At 36.8% G+C, this 22226-nt stretch overlaps 2 protein-coding genes across 5 annotated transcripts; both read right to left on the bottom strand.

Moving 5' to 3' along the window:
* Positions 1-1005: 1005 nt before the first annotated feature.
* Positions 1006-20682, bottom strand: LOC108605305 (protein TIS11). 4 transcript variants are annotated; one of them, XM_017994974.2, is made up of 4 exons: positions 20362-20682; positions 18959-19283; positions 2964-3331; positions 1006-2325 (listed from the first exon to the last, which is right to left on the bottom strand). In XM_017994974.2, exons 2-4 carry the CDS (start codon positions 19043-19045, stop codon positions 1401-1403), a joined length of 1380 nt encoding a protein of 459 aa, XP_017850463.2. In that variant the 5' UTR covers positions 19046-19283; positions 20362-20682; the 3' UTR covers positions 1006-1400. The 4 variants fall into 4 exon arrangements, with proteins under 4 accessions (XP_017850463.2, XP_017850460.2, XP_017850461.2 ...); XM_017994971.2 differs by having other exon boundaries at positions 18959-19280; XM_017994972.2 differs by lacking the exon at positions 20362-20682 and adding an exon at positions 19912-20116 and having other exon boundaries at positions 18959-19280.
* Positions 20683-20803: 121 nt separating this feature from the next.
* LOC108605306 (protein SMG9) lies at positions 20804-22176 on the bottom strand. The gene is made up of 2 exons (XM_017994976.1): positions 22041-22176; positions 20804-21981 (listed from the first exon to the last, which is right to left on the bottom strand). Exons 1-2 carry the CDS (start codon positions 22092-22094, stop codon positions 20851-20853), a joined length of 1185 nt encoding a protein of 394 aa, XP_017850465.1. The 5' UTR covers positions 22095-22176; the 3' UTR covers positions 20804-20850.
* Between the last annotated feature and the right edge of the window lie 50 nt (positions 22177-22226).

Here is a 22226-nt window from a genome sequence, read left to right as displayed (position 1 = left end):
ACAATAATAATAAATAAGAAATTTTATATAATTTAAATATTTGATTTAGTTTGCTTTTGTAGTTCATTTGTGTGTGTGTGTGTGTGTGTGTGTGTGTGTGGTTTACCATTATAAATTAATTGAACAGCATTATTTCTTTTGTAAAATATTTATAAACTATTTATGTACGTATGTATGACAAAAAAAAATAAACAATTTTTCTCTTTTCCACGCAAAAATTATATTATTTAAAATAAAAAAATTTAAATATTTTAAATTATAAAATTGCTTTAAATAAGTTATTTCATTTTCTGTAACCCATGCCTTGCGTCTTTTATATTTGCGTATGAGTTTCAAATGTTTATAAACATAATGCAATTAACAATATACTCAGTTGTTTTTCTTTCTTCTTCTCTTGTTTACATTTCATTTACAAAACAAAAATTGCTAATCAGCTTAGTAATTACATAAATTAGTTTCAAAAATTAGACATAGAGTTTTAATTTTTACGTTTTGTTTTTGTTTTTTTTTTGTTGTTGAACTTTAAATTTGAGCTTTTGTTATTTATTTTCTTTTGATTGCTTGTCAATTTTCGAGTTTGTCGAGGCAGCTGCTGCGGCGTTTAGCGACGAACTGCGGCAATGTGTGAAAAAATAAATAAAAAAATTAAAAATATATATAAATAAACCAAAAAATTATTATATATGCATTCTCTATTATAGTAATATACTCTGTATATTATATAGTTATTATGTATAAATATAAATAATATATAAATAATATATATCAATGGGGTGTAATGTGCGTCATCATTGCACAGCTGGTTTTGATTTGTTGTATTTTGTTTTCAATATAAATATAACATAATTGATTGTATTTTGCAAAAATAAAAAATATTTTTTATATACCTTGGTATATATTATATATATATATATATATGTATGTAGGTATATATAATTTCAGTTTTAAATAATTTAAAAAAAAACAGCAAGCGAGAGAAGATAATTAATTACACGTATATCAGCTATAAATATATATATATAAGTGTGTGTATATAAAAGACTAATAATTTTATATAAATATGACGGGGTCTGTTTAAGTGTATAAAGGAGTAGGAAGAGTTTAGGAGCTTGGATCTGTTTGTCGATAATATCGATAGTTAAATGCAAGTGTTCTCGATAATGTTTGTTGGGTTTTTTTTTTTTTAAATTAAATTTAGTCTAGAGAATTTTGAGCAAAATCGTTGCCAAAATCAAAGTTTTGATGTGAGGCGCAAGAAAGAGAGCTTCAAGCTAAGAAGTGGGTGCGCATTTAGAGTGGGAGGGATGGAGGGGAGGGAGGGGTGGAAGTTAAGGGGAGCTAAGATTTGAGATTTGTTTTGTCAGTTGTTGTTGTTGTTGTTGTGGTGGTGGTTGTAGGTCCTAAAGTCCTAGATTTGAGTGCTGCTGGTAAGCCTCCACGGCGGAGCTCAGTCGATTGAAGACGGGCAAGCGAGGCGCCTCCTCATGTTGCTGCTGCTGCTGCTGCTGCTGAAGATGATGTTGCTGCTGCTGCTGCTGCTGCTGCAACTGCGACTGCTGATGATAGTGATGCATCGACATCGACATGGACATGGGTGAGCTAATGCTCTTCTGCAGCAGCTGCTTGGCCTCGTGGGCGTGGCACTCGTAGCTGGGCGGCGGCGTATGCACGCGAAAGGGCGCATTTGGCGTGTCGGCGTTGGCAGGCGCCAAGCCGCAAGCCGATGAAGTCGATGAGGCGGAGGACGAGTTGCCGCCACCGCCTGAATTTCCAGCATTCATAGTTGCACTATTGTTGTTGTTGTTGTTACTGGCATTGGCCAAATGCATGTAAGCCGTGGCTGTGGCATCATTGAATGGAAAATTTGTTAACGAATTTGTCGGCGACAGCGACAGCGATCCAGTGGGCGATTCACGATCCGAGCCAGTGCTCATGCTCAGTGGTGGACTCAGTGGCAAAAAGTATTGACTATTATTATTATTATTGTTGTTGTTGTTGCTGCTGCTATTGTTGGTGCCGTTGCTCAACTGTGTGGGTCGCTTGGCTTGCGCGGCGGCCTGTTGCTGCTGCTGCTGCTGCTGCTGTTGTTGCTGCTGCTGCTGCTGAGCACGCGCCTCGTCCGCATTGTGCACGAAGTGGCAACGCGCTCCATAGGGACAGAAGCCGACGCTGTGGAAAGTGCGACAGTATTCGGTCTTGTACTTGGGATGACGCTGCAAGTTGCGCAGCTCGTGATATCCATGAGCGAACTGACATTTCTCTCCGTATTTACATTCGCCCGCCTCCTCGTAGGGGCGACACAGCTCCGTCTTATAACTGCAATGCCAATAAACGCAAAGAAACAAAAACACAAGATAAAATATAAAATAAATAGAAATTAAAGAGTACAAATATCTAAAGCTGCCGAACAAAACATATAATAAAAAAATATTATTTAATATTTTAAAAGTCTAACAAACTACATGCTTCAATACGAGAGGTAGTACAAAAAAAAAAGTAACTATAAATAAAAAAAAAAGTACTATCAAAAAAGTACTATAAAAATTCAAATAAGTACAAGGGAATTAAAAAAATAAGGTACTATAAGAAATTACATTAAAAATAAAAAGAAACAGCTACTATAAAATTAAAAAAGTACTATAAAAATTGAAAATGTACGTAAATCTTAGAGAATTTAATTTTCTTTGTTTACTAAAAAATTAATTGAACTTAGAATACAAAAATATATGAAATAAGACAGCTGTAGACATATAAACAAAGATACATATATGAATGCATTTAAATAAGTGATATGATATAATAAAAAAAATTAAGCAAAAGTGTTTAATATTTATAAGAGCTTAAGACTGCACAACTGCTTTATATTGTCAGTTCTTAACTCTTTTGGGTTTCTAATGAATATCTATCTATAGATAGAGTTTGACCCTACACTCTTGCAACTTTACTCTAGAGAAAATACTTACCGTGAGGTATTCATTGGCTGCTGCGGCGGCAAAGGCTCAGACTGTGTGCGCTCCAGCTTGCGATGCAGATTCATGCTGCCCAAGTTTTCGATAATGGCCACCAAGGGATTGAAAGGACCAGCGCCCACCTGTTGCTGTTGCTGCTGCTGCTGCTGGGGCTGCTGTTGGCGTTGAGCTGGCTGTGAGATGGTGCGAGTGAGAGCGCCATGTAGGCGATGATTGTGCTGATTGTGCTGTTGGAGCTGCTCCTTGTCGGCTGCGCTTAGTCCTGGCTGCTGTTGATCCATGCTGGCGTCCAGGATGTGATCCTGTGTTGACGGCTGCTGCTGGAGTTGATGCTGCTGCGCCGGCTGCAGATCGCTGACAACCTGCCGCAAGAAAAAAATATACAAAACCAAGCAAAAAATTAAAAAATATTGTTTTTTTTTTTTTTTTTTTTTTTTTGGGTAAACGAGAGAGCAGTAAATGGCAAAAGCCAAAGAAGAAGAGACAAACAGACAAACAAATGCTAGGCAAATACTTTTACTTTTTTTTTTTTTGTTTTTTAACTTGACCTATAAGCGCAAAAGCGAAAAGCAGAAAGAAAAAAAGAAATATTTCAATTTTTATTACAAATTAATTTTTGGTTCGCTGCCATTTGTAATGTTAATAAAAAATATTGCAAAAAAACGCGACGACAAAAGCCAAAGCAACAGCAACACAAATTTGTATTATTATTTTATATTTATTTTTATGTAATTTTCCAGCGATTAACCAATACAAACAACCCAAAAAAACAGAAAAAAAAAACCAAAGCTGAGCGCACAGCTGCTCATAGTTACAAACACCCCCCTGAACGCCGCTCCCCCCCGCCCCCTCTTGCTACACTTCACTTCACCTAAGCTCAGGCCCAATCTCCCAATCAGACTCTGCGTGTGTCGTCATCAGTTTCAATAGTTGCTACGGCTCTGCTTGTTGCTGTTGCTCATTTTCGTGCGATGCTGTAACACGTTATGCAACCAAAAAAGCCAAGCCAACACCAACACACACACACAGACACACACACACACATATACAGCAATAAAATGGAAAGAGGTAGCCCAACTACAACTAACAATAACAACACGCAACTGCAATTACATATGTATAGAGCTCAAGTTCAAGCCAAACAACACGCCAAACAGGCCGACAGCCCAAAATGCCCCAAACGGCAACAACAACAGCAACAATGGCTCTCTGCAAAGCCAAGCAGCGCAGCCCAAAGTCCGGCAGCAGCCACCACGAATAATAAAAAAAATGAGACTTTATTTTTGGGTTGCCGTAGCAGCAGCGACTGCGACAGCAGCAGCAGAAGAAAAAGGCAGCAGCAGCGGCAACAGGCAAAACTGGTTGTCTTTTGGCTCTTAACACGCACACTCAACATTCACTCACCAATACAGTCATACACACAGCTACAGCTACAGCTACAGCTACATGCGCAAGAGTTAAATAAAAAGAGCGACAGAGGCGCGTGCGCCGCCGCTGCAAGCGTTGCCAGACTGTTGCAGTCTCAGCGCTGTATTTCAAAAAAAGCTTGGGAAATTATTTGTACAGCATTTATAAATAAATAAAAATTATATACATATGTATTTATATTTAAGCGCGCATCATTAACCCATTTTAAGGCATTGTGCGACTCTTCGAATTTCGAATTTCAAAAATGATAGCGATTCATTTAATAATTTTGTGCTTTTAGCATAAAATAAAACTTTATGCGCTGCTTGATTATATATTTAATAATATATATTTCGAATTCGACATTTTAATGCGCTATAAGCATAATTCGAATACAAATAGCCACAAGTATTGCTATTGAAACATTAGTTTGCTATGGCAGTAAAATTGAGTTACAAAGTTGACTGTTCGACTTTCGAACTTTGCACTTTAGCACTTTTAGACTTGTTTGCTTATATTTCACACTTTTCGAACTCGAATTTTTTTTGTTGCACTCTAATTAATTTTTCAGTGCTGTCAAGCGAGCAACATTAACGCAAAGCGCACTATACGTTTATAGCTCAGCTATATATCCGCTTAAATCTGGAGGCATCAGCTCGCTCCATAACAATAATGCACAATCTGGTTGCTCGGTCAACTCAGATTGATAGTAAATTGTAGTAATTAAAATGAGTTGCTTAAAATCGTTGCCATATATATATATATGGTATTCCGATCTATGAGAATATAATTGCTGTGACGCACAAGCGAAATGCAATACAAACATATTGAGAAAATGGCATTGCATGTGCATTTCAATTTATATATATTGCTTGGGCTTGGGCTTTGTTTTTGTTTTGCAAATTGAGCAACTGTTGTTAGGGCCCCACAATAGATAAACAGCTGATAGAGTGCAAACAGTCTGGCAACGCTGACACGAGCGTAGCGCGGCAACAAGTTGGCAAACTTATTTTTTTTTGTGTTTTTTAACGATTGTTATGACCAACTTTGCGCTTACGGCATCATCCAAAGTTGCTGCTGCTGCTGCTGCTGCTTGCATAAAGCAACGCACACAGACAGACGGACGGACGAACAGATATAAATATATATGTATGTGTGTTTGGCTATAGTCAGACCAGCAGGCAAGCCAGGCAGGCAGGCAGGCAGACAAGTGGCTTATGTCTTGTGTGTAGTGGGCTGGGGGGGTTGGGTGGGGTATCTCGTCGCAACGCTTAAACGTGTTCAAAAAACAACTTCAAGTCAAAACCGCGATCATTCGCGCTCACTCTTTGCTCTCTCTCTCTCTCTCTCTCTCTCTCTCTCTGCTGCAAAAGACAAGATAAACAGGAGTGTGCGCTCTGCGCTCGCAAAGCAAAGCGCTAGTCATGCTTTATACCCTGTTTGTCTCGGAATTGGCCAAAAGCAACAACAGCAACAACAATGCGCAAATAAATAAAAGGCACAACTGCCGAAAAGCCTAAAGCATACAACCAATATTAAATAGCGTTAAAATAGATCAGGCATCGAAAAAAACAAAACCAGAACAGCTTTTGAGCTCTATGCAAACAATAAGTGGAACATTTTTATGAACTAAAGCCCACATATATTTCATTTTATGCGTATTTCTTAAAATCAAAAATCAAATATTGCTTCATAAGCTCTGCGGAAATAGTTTCAAGCAAAGCTGCTTAAATAAATAACAGCCATGAACTCAGAAATATAACGAAAAATTTGAAAATTAATTATTTCAAACAATTTTTTATAGTAGCAAAGTAAATAGCCTAAATGCCTTAAAATGCGCAAAAATTAAAAACAAATAAAAAAAAATTGCTAAATTTTTACACTGCTTTTTTTTTTAGTTTCTAGCAAATGTATCCACTCTAATCTAAGTTTAGCTAATGCCTAGACTAGACTGCAAGTCTTGTTTCTCTCTCTGTCTCTCCATCGCACTCTCTCTATCTAGCTAGCTGTATCTATGCGCTCTCTCGCTCTTTCAGTTGGCATCTTTCATCTAGGTGAGAATTTCCCTTTCATTTGAAAATGAAAATAAGTTTACTTTTCTTTGCCATCCGTTGTGTTGTGGCTTGGCTTGGCTTGGCCTTTTGCGTTCTTTTCAGCTGCTGTTGCTGCTGCTGCTTCTCTTCTTCTTGCCTAAGCTTGTTTGCTGTTTTAGCTTGTGCTGCTGCTGTTGCTTCCTCTTCTTCTTCCTAGCTATTGTTTTGTTAGTCCCTTCTAACGTTTTCTTGCGACTTTTTCAGAGCTGACTTTTGTTTACTTTGTGTTCATTATTGTTTTTGTTGTTCAGAGTCTGCTGTTTAAGCTTTTATTGCCAATAAGACCTTGCTAATGTATGCATGTGTATGTGTATGTCTGTGTGTGTGTGTGTGTATTTGTTAGTGGCAGCGCTTGTGGCTTTGGAGTTCCGGTTAGAAATGAAAAATCTGCTTCAATTGCCAATTTGACATTTGGATTAATAATATTTAGGCGCAGCTATATATAAAGGGATTTTTACATATTCAAATAAAATAAAACTCTATATATATTTACATATATTTTGCTGTTAGGTAAGTTTTTTATTTTTTTTTTTCAAGCTTGATTTTGCCATTGTTGTTGCTGTCTTGTAAACACGTTAACACACACACACACATGCACAGAGGGAGTGTGCGTTAGAGTGAGAGACATGATGCTGAAGACTAACTGGTTTATAAAAAGCAAAAACGCTGACGACGTCGACGACGACGACGCAATATCCATAACCTCGATGAGCTAACAGGCCCCATACATTGGTAAAGTCAACAACAGCTCGCGTGCAAGCGAGACAGCAATAGCCTGTGATCTTTATTCTGCTCACAACAAAGTTAATGCTTTGCCGGCAAAGCAGGGGCAGCGAATTGGCCAGGGGGTACAGTATATATATATACAAAACATATATGCATATGTATATTTGTATAGTTATTATAGGTGTTATTTATAATTCTAAAGACAGCACGATTTGCACAGCTATTGGCGCTTACACACACATACAAATACACATACACATATATATGTTTATATGGGGGAATAACATTAACAATTAGTTACGTTTATTTAGAAAAAAAACAAAAACTGGAAGTTCAAGTATGTTCAATAATAATAAGCACATGGCGGAAAAAATAACTTTGTAGCAGCAGCAGCAACAATAAAAAAAAAAAATTAAATAAGCTATGGAGCGACTGCGCTGAAAATGAAGAGCGCAGTTGTTATCGATAAATCTAAGTAAATTTAAATGTTGCTGGTTACTTATTATTTCCTGCTTTGTTGCAGCTACAACAACAATGTTTAGCGTGTTATCGATAACATATCGATATTGAATTATCGATAATTTAAAAATTGCATAATTTACGCAAGCAAATATTTGTATGTATAACAAACTACATGCTTGCGCACTTATCGATAACATATCGATAGCGCATAACAATGAACTTAAGCATTTTATGCATAAATTTTGCTACTTCCCGTCATAATACACTCCTTACTAAATTAAAACTTTATGTATGCCACACACAAAACCTCCCCCCACCCCACTCCACCACAGCACACACTCCTTCCTTTTCTTTTGCGTTTGTGGCCTCTCATCGTGAATTGTTTTAATTGTCGCAAGGCAAATTTGACTTGGAAATTAACACATGGAGCAACAACATCTCAATTCCTACTAACCCCACCAGCCCCCCACCCCAGTCGCTTCACTTACAGCAGCAGCAGCAACAACAGCTGTAGTGCATATAGCTTCCCCTCTCTAGAGCGCTTGGAAAAACAAACAAATAATAAAAAAAAAATCATGGCATATAGAATGCTGGAATTGAGTATGTGCATATTGTAAGGCAAGAGAGTGAGAGCGACCAAGAGTGAGGGTAGCTGGGGTGGGGGGTGGCCTGTTGTTGCTCAATCGATCAACGGATCTGCAGTCGTCGTCGTCGTCGTCGTCGTTGTCGTCAAGCTCAATTGCTGTTGTGTATGCCCAGTGGCCGGTCAATTGTTGCTGCTCTTGTTGTTGTTGTTGTCGTTCTTGGCTATTGTTGCTGTTATTAATATTGTTTCTAAGTTGCCCCGACGACGACTGTTTATCATTCACTTGAAGAGTAAAATAATCAATGCACATACGCACATATAAAAGACACACACACACACACACAGAGACACACACACACACTTGTATATAGAACTGCATGCACATGTCAAATAAAGCTTCCAAAGCCAGCAGCACTTGCTGATAAAAGCGCAAACGCGCGCTGGGGGCTGCGCCGCGCCTCTGCTACTGCAATACGTGACAAACAAGCGCCAAGAATGGCAGAGTGGGTGGTGCTGGGGTGTGGGGGGTATTGGGAGTGTGCACAGGATAAGATAAAACATAAAAGCAAAATTAGCCAGCGCGCTTACAATAGATGCAGCCAGCAAATTAAATGCATTCAACAATTGCTATAAATATTTTAAAAAGAATTACAAAACAATACCAAAAAGTTAAATAAATAAGTCAAATAATAACTTGCACATATTTCATTATTTGTATTCAAATATTTGTTTTTAATATTAATTTATTGCATATTCTTGGAAATGCAACTGATATGCTTTAATTTAAATCACAAATTTAAAAATATGCAAAATATTCGCAACTCATTCTGAATAATTAAATTGAGCAGCAAGGGGGGCGCATGTATTTATTGTTTTAATTAAAAATACAAAAGCCGCACACACACACACACACACAAAAGAGAAATGTGATTACTTCAAATTTGTCGAAAGCAAATAAATAAATAAATTGTATTTTTATCAGCAGTGTAATAAAATAATAAATAAATTACAAGTGTAGCAATTAAATGCATTAAATTATTTAAAGCAACAACTTATACTTGCGCTGCTTAATTAAAAGCATTTAGAAAGCTTTATGTACATATATTTTTTATTTTTTTTGCAAAACCGCAACAAAGCAACAAAAATAATTTTGCATTAAGAGCGCGTGAAAAAAAAACCCGCACATTGCATTTAATTTCAGTAAATTATTTTGCAATGTTTACAACACCGGATTACACACACACACACACACACACAGACAGAAAAGGAAAAATCGAATGTCGTCTGCAAGTTTCAAGTCATTAAGTTTCGTCAAGCAAACTAAAATAAATAAAAAAAAAATTTACATAATATTACCAAAGGTTTTGGTCTTTGGTTTTTGGAGTTGAAACGCAACAAGTAACAAGGCAAACAAAAATACATGAGGCAACAGCAGCACAGCGGGTGGTAAGAGAGTAAGCGAGGGCGAGGGAGAGGGAGAGGGAGAGAGAGAGAGTGAGTGAGAGCGACGAGTTGGCCCAAGCAACGATTGAGGTCTAGGTCGATGATTTCGGAGCATTTCACATTTTCGTGTCGTTTTCATTGTCCGTTGTTTAATATTTGGTAAGCGACGTCGACTTCGCTGCCGCTGCCTGCAGACGAACAGACAGACACACACACACACACGCAGAGGCACGCACACGTGTGTAGCGATAGAGCGAGAGCGCGCATGCGCAGCAGCAGCAGCAGCAGCGACCGACGCATGCGTCGTGCCAGTTTTACGTTCATTTCATTGCCAATCGCTTTGACGCGACGCTTTGAGTTTTTAGTTTCGATTTTGCTGCTGGGCTTTGCTTCCTCCTCTTGCGTTTTGGACTTGCTTTGCGAACCGGCTACAAAAGTAATACATAATAATAAAGGCAGCACACACTCACACACACACACACACACACATAATAAAAAACAATAAAAAGAAAACTTTACAACAACAGCAACTATACAACTTGGCCTTGCTAAATTCGGAGCACAACAATAATCATTAAGAGCAGCAACATCAACAACAACAACAACAACATTGTTTCTTTGCCATGTTATTCATTAAATAAAATTAATTACAATATACGCTTTAAGTATATGTAATTATTTCAGATTTTCTCGCTGTATTTTGCAATATGCAAGGCGCTGCGCTAGTTTCTGTTATTTTTTTTTTTTTTTGTTTAAGCCAACTTGTAACAAAGCTCAAAAGCTTGGCTTTGGCTCTCTCGCTTCGCAGCTTATGCAATCGGAATTGCAGTTTCCGACAACAACAAAATATACAAAAATTAAAGTTGTAAAACGAAATTGCAAGTTGCGTGTTCAATTCGTCTGTGTGTGTGTGTGTTTGTATAAACAAATACACAGCAACAACAATAAAAAAGAAGGGCATGCAAATTGCATGTACGCTTTACAAAATGTTTTTTTTTTCCTTTTTTGTGTTTAAACTTTGCATTGCATTGCCTGTCGTCTTATTTGTTGTTATTTTTTATGTAGGTTAACTGCATTGTTTGAAAAAAAAACACAACAAATAGTTTATATCGCATTTCAAAAGCCACACACAACAAATAAATAAATAAATAATTAAACGAAAGCTATAACTCGTCGTTCTTGCTCAAAATTGATTTCAAGTCAAGACCTTATTTATTTTTTTACCTTTTGTGTTTTTTTTAGGCTTTATTTTCAGTGTACTTTGGAGCTGCTGCGACGCGTAAATAATTGCTCAAGTAGAAAAAATATACAGTATACATATATATATATATTTGTTTACGGCTGTCTGAACTTTCGATTTCAATGGTAGCGCTAAATAAAAAAAAAAGGGAACTTTGTACCAATTTAAGCCTAACAAACTTCTAAGTAACATGCGCGCCATTAAGTTATTTAATTTATTAAAAATATAACATTGTATGTAAAAAAAATAAATAAAATTTAGTTGAAAAACAAATCTGAAAAAAATTGAAACAACACGTGCTGCAGTTTGCACTTTACTTTAATAGCTAGAAAAATGATATGCAACATTTATATATAAAGATATGGCTGCATGTTCACGCTGCTTTTGAACAACTTTAATACGCGATAAATACAAAGATTTATATAAACGATATTTTTGTTGTTTCAATTATCTTTTTCTTTCTCTCTGATTCTCAGATATCGCTTGCTCCACAGATATGCTGCATGCATAAATCAGAATTTTAATTGTCAGCTGTTTAAAGTTAGTTAATTAACTTTTTAGATTCACTTAATGCGCATATAAGCGTATATAGATATGTTATATATATGTATATATAGACTGATAAGACTTGGCTGAGCGCGAGCTCTAGAACATGCTGTTCCTTATTTTAAATGATTTTTTTTTTAATTATATACACAATTCCATGCCCTTAAATGTTGTTCTAATAACCCTCTACGCTCTGCTCTTAAACTTCTCCCCTCTCTTCCCTCGCTCTCTCTCTTAAGCGCTAGCTGGCTATTAAAATTCGTTGGTGTTTGTTGTTGGCTTGACTATCAGTGAACTGGCGGGGTGTCAAACCTTATCGCTATTGCCTTACTTTATATATTTCCCTTCTATGTGTGCTAGGCGCGTAAAAACAAATTTACGACACAATCGATAAGTGCATGACGTTATCGATAACGCGCGGTTAGGGGGAAATCAATTTGCTGTTGTTGTTATTGACTCAGCTGTTATTGAACCCCTAAACACTAAATAATACTTTATTTATTCGAAGCTTAGCATTACACAAGCATTCCATGTCTTTATTTGTAATTGAAAAATATTTATACTTTACTTCTCGACCATTTCAATATTTACGTTCGTCTCTTTAATCTTAAAAGGCAAATAATAAATTAAAAAAAAAAAAAACCAATACCCACTACTTGCTTTAGCTTGACCCCATCAATTCCCCAGACATGCTTCCTCCACCTCCACCTCCTTCTCCATCTACTTCTTCAAATGCACTTCACCTTTTCGCCTCTTTCTATCTTTTACTGTCTGACAGAGCCAGAGGCGCGGAGCTCCTGTGCCCAGAGACTGAAGAGACATAACTATTTCTTGTTTGTTTTTTGTTTGCTCTATATACATATATGGAAAAATCTTACTAGCTTATCAGGCAAACAACAAAAAGCAACACACAAATACGTACAAACAGCTGCGTGTATGTGTGTGTACTTAAAAATAAAATGACAGCTCTGCTCTGATTAAAAAAATATTATACAAATGCTTTTTAAACTAAGCATAGAAACTAATCAAAATATTTATAACAATAAATCAAAAACTCTTAAGCAATTAAATACTTGAGTTCAAATATTGAAAAAAAAATGTTTTATGGAAAAAAGTACTGCCCCTTTTATTGTATTAGCTAGCGCAACTTTTTATTTTAAACACAATATTTTAAAAAATATATATAAGGTTTATTATGACTTTGCTATCTTTATATTTTTCTTTTAGCTGCAGTTTTCTTATGCTATGTAAAATGTAAATACATATGTGTGTTTGTAGTTGATTTAATACGATAAGACAATACTCATACATATATAGTGTGTATATAGCTTTTTAGTTAGTTTATGTGCCATAATCTATTTGTTTTTCATTTTTGTTTTTATTAAGTTTTTTTTATTGTTTTTCGCTGATAAGCAACAAGTAACGTAAAGTGAACTGAAGTATGTGCGTAAATAAACGGCAGAAGCATAAGTAAAGTTAAAAACATTATGCAAGAGAATCAACCCCCAACGTAGGGGTTAAGGATTCCTTTTTTATTATTATTGTATATGCTGCAGCTGTTGCACACACACACACACACACACATGCAAAGACACATAAATAAAAAGGAACTTGTTGCCTTTGATTGTTTATGTTTTCTTTTATTTAGTTTTTGCTTTGCTTTGCTCCGTTTCGTTGCCACTTGCTGCTTCACAATTCTTAACGCGTCTTAACGCCTGCCAATACCAATACACTCACACGCACACACACACACATGCATATAAATTTGTGTATATCGGCAATTTGATAACCCCAGAGCAACCAAAAACTCCAAAAGGCAAACAACAATAAAAAGACACTACAATAAAAATAAGAAAAAGGCCCAAATAACTGTGTAAAGCAGCGCAGGCAAACCTGAATACTTAAATACCCTATAAAAAAAATAAATATAGTATTCTAGCAGAGTATCTATTTTATTTAATTCAATCTGATTTCAATTATATTTAATTAAATTTATTTTTATTTAATTTGAATTTATATTCAGTTTACTTTTTTTATTAGTTTTCCAAATATTTTAAATTTGTATTTTATTAAAATTCTGTATAAAAACATTTAAGACGAAGACACTTATTTAATTTAATTTTCAATTGATTTAATTATGCAATTGCAATACATTTTAATTTGTATTTTTAATAAACTTTTTAATTTTGTATTATTATAATTTCAATACATGTGCAAAGCTTTGATTTTTAGTTTCTCTAAGCTTTCAGTAAATGCTCAAAACTCTGTTACGTAAAAATTACATTTTTATCGCTTAAAATCAAAGACAAAGTCCAAGCATTCAACAAGTTCTGAATAGTTTGTAGGGTATACAAAAGTGCTAAACAGGCTATAGCAGAACATTCGAAGCAGGCAAACAGTGCGACTTGTAGAACTATCAAACCAGTGATAGGGAGACGGATAGCGAGAGGGGCAGGGGGGAAGAACAGGCAAGCAGGCAGGCAGGCAGGCAGGCAAGCAAACAGGCAGACAGCAGCCCAACATGTTAAGAATATGTTGAACACGTGGTCGGGTCCGTCAATTGGTCGGTCGGACGGTCGTTCGTTCATTCGGTCGGACGATCGTTTGCTGCGGGGTTATGAAATGGCTAGGAGGGAATCAGTGCGGTGCGGTGCGCTGCGCTGTGGTTTGCTTTGGGTTTGGGTTTAGGTTTAGGGTCTTCGATGGGATCTCCACACATTTGAACTCGAATCGTGAGCGGCAAACTAAATCAACGACGCGACGACGACGGCAAATGTTTTTTTTTTTTTCGAGGGTAGAGTTAAGTAAAGCGGGCAAAAGAGTGTGGGGGGGAGGGGAGCAGCAATCAATACGCACTATATAAGCCTGCAAAGATAGATCCTGAAATGTGTGCGGGTGTGTGCGTGCGCACGCGTGTGTGTGTGTGTGTGAAAACCAGTTGAAAGAGAGACGGCGATTGCCCGTACAAAGCAGAAAAAAAGTAATCAAAAAGCGACAGTGAATGTGAATGGAAATCTACTCAAAGCGGCTGCAACAACAACAAAAACAACAACTATCAAGTCTACGGCAATTTCATTATATAATAGATTCAACAATTCGTTTCATTTTGTTGTTTTTTGGGTTTCGTATTTATTGATGTTTTATTTATTTTATTTTTATTTTTTTCGTTTTTTTTAGTTTTTAGATTGGCAAATCAAATTGAGAGACGAGCGCGCAAACATTTTCCATGTTGCAACAATAATTTTCGGTCTCGCTTACGCTTGCTAAACCCGCATAAATAAAAGTTTGTTAATGTCACATTATTTCCAATTCGCATCCCCCAAAGAAAAATTAAATACAATATATACATTTTAATAGAGTTTCGAGTTATAAAGTGCCGCATGCAATTTAAATACAACAACAACATATAATCATCATAATAATTATTAATTATTATTACAAGCTGACAATGCAGCAACGACAATGGAAAAATACTATTTAAAAAAAAAAACAGAATATAATAATAACAGGGTCAGCACTTTGTATGACATTTCCGACATATAAAACATATTTTGCCATATCATTGCAAACAATAAATAAAAAGCTATGAAAATAATAAGATTTTAGAAATAATCAATAGTATACGAATGCAAAACTTTAATTTTCTGGCTTTATCTTCTACAACTTTTATGATAATCATTAGTATCGAATTTAACTAACATTTTAATTTGCTTGCTTTAATTATTGTTTTTAATTACTAAATGATGCCATCTATTATGCATATATTTTATATTAAAATAATTTATTTTTATCGTTTTATGATTATAAATTTTTTTAAATTTAGTTTTTTACATGTTTTTAACTTATACGTTGCTATTTTTTTTTTGTAAGAGAAACACGCGGTTTGAATTATTTTTTAGATTAGATAGTAAGTCAAAACAAAACTATCGTTAGATAGTTATTTACAAAATTAACAAAAACAATGCCATAAGTATTATTTGCATGTACTTTGCAAATAAATAAAAAAAATATATACAATATTTAGCGCGTTTTTAATTAACATTGAAGTGTATTTTGTTAGTCGTTGCATTTAAATGCAGAAAGAAAAAGAAATATAGTGTTGCCAGAGCGAATCAATTTTGTTTTTTTAACCTCCCGTTGGCTGCCTTTGCGTTTATAATGATAACTCATTAAAAATGATAACGATGCTAATGTTGCAAACTCACACACACACACGCGCATACAATACAAACACTTACTTTAGCAATAGTCAGCGAAAAAAAGTTAATGCGAGCTTAAGCTGTTTCGTTTATATTTTTTCTGCTGATCCGCACCCCCCACTCTGCTGCCAAGACAACAAGCTGCTGAAGGCGACCCCACCACAGGCAACAGCAACAAAATAAAAAAAAATAAAACATAAATAAAGACGCACGCACATACACACACGCACATACACAGTACGTGTATTTAAATACATGCATGTGTGTGTATGTATGCGTGTACTTTGGCACTCAATTGAGCGGCCATTAGCAAGGCAACACCAACAACATGGAGGCAGGGCGCATATGAAGACAATTTGAAGATTACAACAACAATGACAATAGAATATGAAGTGAGCCAGGCAGCGTAGTGGGGGGCTTGGGGGCGGGGCAGCAGAGACAGGCAGAGAGTCAAGATCGTAACTCGCGTAATATCAAAATTGAGTGAGAGCACACACACACACACAGACACACAGCGAACTCATGCATATGCATGTGTGTGTGAGTGAGTGTGAGTCTTGGTGTGGGAGATAGTAGCTGACGCTGTGAGCAACGACGACATCGCACGAGTGCACGCACACACACACACGCACATACAGACAGAAGCATGCACACGCTATTGATACTTACTTACATACATGTACGTATGTCTGTATGTCTGTATGTGTGTACATACATATTTATATTTATTTCGCTTGGCTCGTTTTCTGTTCGTTTATTATTTGTTATTTTATTTTACAACTTAACGATAACAGACAAACATATGTACATATGTATTCATGTACATACGTATGTACATATGATAATAATAAGCAGTCGCAGCAACAAGTAGCCAAGCACGCAAATTTTGTTGTTAGCAAAATAAAAAAAAAACGCAACAGTCAGCAACAGTTTGGCAACTTTCAAAGGCAGATTTAGCAACATGTTGCTGGCAGCAAGTGTTGCCAACTAAGGTTCATTGTTGTTGCTGCTGCCGCTGCGGCTGCGCTGTTGTTGGCGGGCGCATATTAATCGAATTGTATTCAATCGCAAAGTGAAGCAGAGAAGCAGCAGCAGCATACAAGCTGCGCTGCTGCCTTTGCTCAAGTCCCTTTTAATTTTTTGATTTGCTGCTTGCTTGCTTCTTGTTGTTGTTTTTTAGTTAGGTAGTCACGCAGCAGCAATGGCGGGATATACACAAGTGTGCGTATGTGTGCATACATGTGTGTGTGTGTATGCAAGTCTATACTGCAACGGTCGCGAGACGTTGTTGTTATCGCCTTGGCAGGAAATGGAATTATATTCGTAAAAAAGCAAAAAATAAAATAAAATAAAAATGGTTGCGCGCACAAGTAAACGGCAAGCATGGGCAGAAAGAGAGCGCACTATGCTGTTTGTTTGCCTGCATACTCCAACTCCTGCTATCTTTGCTTTACCCCCCGCCTCCCATCGCACTCAACAACATAACTAAAAAAAAAAAAATAAAACACTTTACGTTTACTGTTTCAAGTGTCTCGCTATCTCACTCGCTCTACGTGCATGTAACGTAACGTAATATGATTACGCAGCGATTGAGCATTTGATATGTACCATGCCATACATACATACATACGTTCATATGTATGTATGTACAGCTGTATGTACTTATAAAACAAAACTAAGCATTTTGGGCGCAAGCAAAATAAGCAACAACAACAACAAAAGCAGCAAGAGTTTCGCGCTCTTAACTAACCAAGCGCGCAAGCAAACAGCAACAATAGCTTTGTGCATATGTATGTATAAATTTCACAATAAACAATAACAATAACAAGCTTTAGCTCGAGACAACGACGAAATCAAAAGTTATGCGAAAAAGTGAATTTGAGTTTAAACAGCTTCATCCACCTGACAAAAAATACAACTGGCAAACACCCAACACTTCGATACATATACATACATATGTATGTATGCATATAAAATGCAAAACAGCAGCAAGTTTATTAATAAAAATTATGAAGCTTGTTATTATACAAGCAGACAGCCAATACATACATACAAGCTTTTATATATGTATAACAGAAACGAGTTTAAAGTTGGAGCGCGACGTTATTGCTAATGACAATTTTGTCGGCTGTGCCAACAACTACCGCAAGGCAAGCGCAAAGAGACACAAGAAACCAAACCGATCGAGCGACCGCATGGGCTTAAGCAAAAGCAAAAGCAACAAAAACAAAAGCAGCGCAGCAACTTTGCAGCAGTGCAGTTCAGTTTCAGTTTCAATACTATGCATGCGCATGTGTCTGTGTGTGTGAGTCTATGTTTGACTGTGTATTGCGCCCTTTCGCTTTCGGCAGCATATTTGTTGCAATTGTCTTACATCAACTAAAAATTATTGCTGCGTAATGATTGTTTTTATGTATGGATGTATGTGTGTGTTGCTAAATTGCTTAGTTAAACGATCTAGTTTAATCGATAAGTCGATAACACACGTGTTGTGCGCCAAAAGCAAAGTTCAGCGCAATTTCATGGCTTCTGCAACTTTTATCGTACAACAACCTGTGACAAATGTACGTCTGTGTGCGTGTGTTTTTGTTTATTTTGTTGCTATTTAAGTTAACTTGTACTTGACCCAAACGGCATTGCATTTATTAGCAGCAATAGCGCGCGCGCTCTCGCTCTCTCACTCTTACACCTGCACGTAACGCAAAAATAACTTTAAACTTTAAGCCGCGCTTGAAAAATCACAGCAGCAACCATAACAACAACAACAACAGCGAAATAAAAAAATCCAAACCCGGAACTTACTAAACTTAATCGAATTTGCTGTCGATGATGCCCAACGGCAACAACAGCAGTTGCCGCTGTCGACGTTGACTGCGCAACTTTTGAAAATCATAAAGCTTTGCTTAGTTGAGTTGTTAATGCAATGACGACAATGCAATAAAAAGTTTTACAGTAACAGTTACAGCAAGAGCAAGGGAGAGGGGAGAGAGCTCGACAGACTGGACACCTGCCCACTTCATACATACATATGTCTCTCTGTGTATGAATTCTTATCAATTTTTGTAGCGTTATTTTCCACACAGAGACAATACATACATACCATACATACATATATTAAATTAATATTATTTCGTTTGTTTTTTGTAGCTTTTTGTAATAATTATCAAGTGTCGCAGCAGACAAAAATAATTATGAATCAGCGTAAAATAAAGTTTGTGTTTTCGTATAAATATTTTTGTTTTTTGTTTTGTTTGTCTGTTAATAATAATAATTCTTGTTGTACTCACCGTTTGCAAAATGTCGTAGCAATCGAAATATTGTGATTTGCCAACAATATTTCCACTTGTTGATTTTTGTACAATTGTTGCAGACATCGTGTTGTTGTTTTTGTTTTTATTGTACCTTTGTACCCACGCAACGTTCTTCTTTTTCTGCTGCTTCTTACCGCAACAACAAAAACAATTTGCTTTAACTTTGTTGTTCCTTTCCTCTCTCTTTCTCTTGTTATTTATTGCGTTTGTATTTTTATTAATTATTTGACATTAATTTTTATATTTTAGTTGCACTGCTTCAACGTTTTTCTTGTAGTAGTTGTTGTTGTTATAATGGCTGCTTAAAAAAAATGGTTTCTATTAATTTTTGTTATTGTTATTGCGGCTCAGAGAACGTAATAGTAAAGCAAATAAATATAAAATGATAATAAATAAAACACGCAACGCAACAACGTGCTGCAATACGCAACTAGTAAATATTACACGTGCGCGCGCTCGTGGTGCCGGCCTATTGCTCTTACGCTCTCGCTCTCTTTTAAAAGGATTTTTTTCTTAAACACTTCTAGCTCAATTGCTTGAGCGCAAAAAAAATTTGTCGCGTTTGCTTTAATTTTTTTGTGTTCCTTTTTGTTTCAAAACAGGCGATCCGCACTGCAAACGCTGGCTATGTGCTGTTTGCTTTGCTTTTATCGTCTTCGTTTTTAGTTCTCAAAAAAAAAAAGAGAGATAAGCTTGTCGCTGTCGCATGCGCATGTGTGTGTGAGCTGCCAGCTCAAAAATCACATGTCTGTCTTCGCTGCCTTGCATTTGCGAGTGTGTGTGTGTGTGTGTATGTGTTTGCATAAGGCTGTAGCCTCAACTTTGTTATTGCCGTTGATTTGTAAGTGCCTGTGCGTGTATGTGTATGTGTACACACTCAATTGTATTTATTTCATATCCTCCTATCTTTCCTCTCTGTATTTTCTTACGTTTAGTTATTAGCATTTAAAAATAATCAAATTTTGCGCCTATTTGCCAATCTGCGTCTTAATACTTCTTCCTCCTGTCATTCGCTTGTGCCGTTATTCTCACACACACTCATACAAAACAATTGTTTTCTTATTTAAAAATTGCCGCGCATGTGTGTAAAAAACTTATAGTTCTGTTTAGGCAAAATTAAATCAGCAATAACATTAACAAAAAATTTTCATTTAAAAAAATATTTATATATATTAATAATTTGCGTCAAAAATATGTAGTTTGCTTCTCTTATCGCCGCCTACTTGTTCCGTCACTTGCTCTTGTCTTATTTGCTCCTTTTTGGCATACAATTAACAAACAAAAAAAAATGAAAATAAATAAATCACAGGCACTGTCACTGTTACCGAAATCTTTTCGTATTTCCACAACTAATGTTTATTTTATACGCATTTAAATACCTTTATTTTGTGACAATTGCTCCCTAATATTTATATACTTCGCGTCGAATTTCGAATTTAATTTTTTCGTCTTGCGTGCACAGAGCATCCGACACGTCCGTTCGCTTAGCAATTTCGATCACGAAAACAAGCTGCTTCTGCAAAGGCAAAAATATTTCAGAAAAAGAGCCGATAAACATGCGTTCGATCCGTGTTCGAGTTTGACTCAAAGGTTCGTCTCAAACATGTGACATACAGATAACGAAATCGAGTTCACTTGAAATCGATAGAAGCGCTGACAGTGTTGCGAACTTGCACATTATTTAACACTCCTTTTGTTTAAATTTACGTTAGCCCTAACATTTACCCTCGGATACAAATAAATTTACAAATTTAACATTATGCTAACAAATATTAATTTTACATATTATATATATTATATTGTATTATAGCTAATTCTGCAATATAAAAAGATATATATAAACTGAAGCGCGCTTATACTTGTTCATATTAAGTTTCAGCACGCCAATTAGCGCGCTTTTGACGCGGTTCCAGCTGCTGCTGCTTAATCTCAGTAAATACGCTATCAAAGTGCTGACTGCTAAATTGACATTTACGCATAGTCTCCGCCAGCAACTCGAACCACTGCAGCTCACTCAAATCGCTGCTGGATAAACGTGGCAGACCCAATATAAAATCCCACAGCTCACGTACGAGCTGTGGCAAGCCGCAGTGATGTACGCACTCCGCATTGCTGCGCAGTTGCGGCAGCAACAAGCAATTAATCTCGCCTGTCACAAATTCTCCGAAGAGCAAGGAGAGCTGCTGCTCCAGACGTTCACGCCAGGCGGGTTGATAGTGCTCACTCAGTGCTCGCGTGCGCACAAACAATAGCTGGGGTAAATTCTTGCCCGCAAGGCCTTGGCTTGGTCGCAGCCGAAGTGCGGCGTGCAATAAACGCAGTTGCTCCATATTTAGACCATCCAAAGCTATGATCACCACATGACAAACGCTTAACAGCTGAAAAATGGTGTTTAGACTATGCTGATTCAGCTGCTCCAACGGTGGCGTGTCGAGGAGCACATAACGTTCACGTGTGATGAAGAACTGCAGCGTATCCGTGCGTGGACGTAGCACGCTTTTGCCCTTATCCTTTGTCCTTTGTCGCGTACGGAATATGCATGCGTCCGCCTCGCTGATGAGATGCTCATAGTAGTCATAGTCTTCGCCTTGCTCCGCTGCTGCCAAGAGATTTAATAACGTAGACTTGCCCACACTTTGTGCTCCAAGCACGCCTATAACTCTAAAATCCGTATTTGATTTATGGAACATTTTCTTTGCATTCGCATTGAAGACACCATTGGACAGCAGCAGCGATGTGGCACGTGTCATGTGCAGCGGCACATCCTTATCCTTATCCTGCTCCTTGTCCTTCTCTTTATCCTTCTCTTTGGGCAATGTTGTGGCATCACTGCGATTTATAATTATAGTTTTAATGGCTGTGGGCGGCTCAGTGCTTTCCTGCTCTTTTTTTAAAAGGATCTTTGGCTGCACTGTGGCACTGCTCACTGCACGTGGCGTGTCTTCGCGCTTTGCTATCGTCACTGGCGCAGACGGCGAAGCCACGCGTCGTGCTTCATCCTGGAAAATTAAAATGTTATTTGTTTATTAACTTTAGTCCCTGCCTGTTGTATACATACGCGTTTCTTGTTGTTGTTATTGCGGTAGCGTCTGCGGTTTTGATTCTCCGACATGGGCAGTCTGTTCTTTCATTAAATTATAATATTATGTTGTTTTTATCTCACTCTCTTACGAAGAAAAAAACGTATCAACAAATAATCCACCAGCAAAATCCAAAAGACAATTTTTGTAGCGCTTAACAGCTG

This window comes from Drosophila busckii, chromosome X (genome assembly GCF_011750605.1).
Source record: "Drosophila busckii strain San Diego stock center, stock number 13000-0081.31 chromosome X, ASM1175060v1, whole genome shotgun sequence".
Lineage (NCBI taxonomy): Eukaryota > Metazoa > Arthropoda > Insecta > Diptera > Drosophilidae > Drosophila > Drosophila busckii.
The sequence above is the reverse complement of the archived record's forward strand: the minus strand, read 5'-3'. Positions and strand labels throughout refer to the sequence as shown.

What these genes read in the sequence shown, in the direction of transcription:
- LOC108605305 (XM_017994974.2), bottom strand. Translation starts at nt 19,045, where the DNA reads ATGTCTGCAACAATTGTACAAAAATCAACAAGTGGAAATATTGTTGGC. An exon ending in GCTACGACATTTTGCAAACG is followed by an intron (nt 3,332 to 18,958) that starts GTGAGTACAACA and finishes TTCTTGCGGCAG; the next exon opens with GTTGTCAGCGATCTGCAGCC. An exon ending in CAGCCAATGAATACCTCACG is followed by an intron (nt 2,326 to 2,963) that starts GTAAGTATTTTC and finishes TTGCGTTTATTG; the next exon opens with GCATTGCAGTTATAAGACGG.
- LOC108605306 (XM_017994976.1), bottom strand. Translation starts at nt 22,094, where the DNA reads ATGTCGGAGAATCAAAACCGCAGACGCTACCGCAATAACAACAACAAG. An exon ending in ATAACAACAACAAGAAACGC is followed by an intron (nt 21,982 to 22,040) that starts GTATGTATACAA and finishes TTAATTTTCCAG; the next exon opens with GATGAAGCACGACGCGTGGC.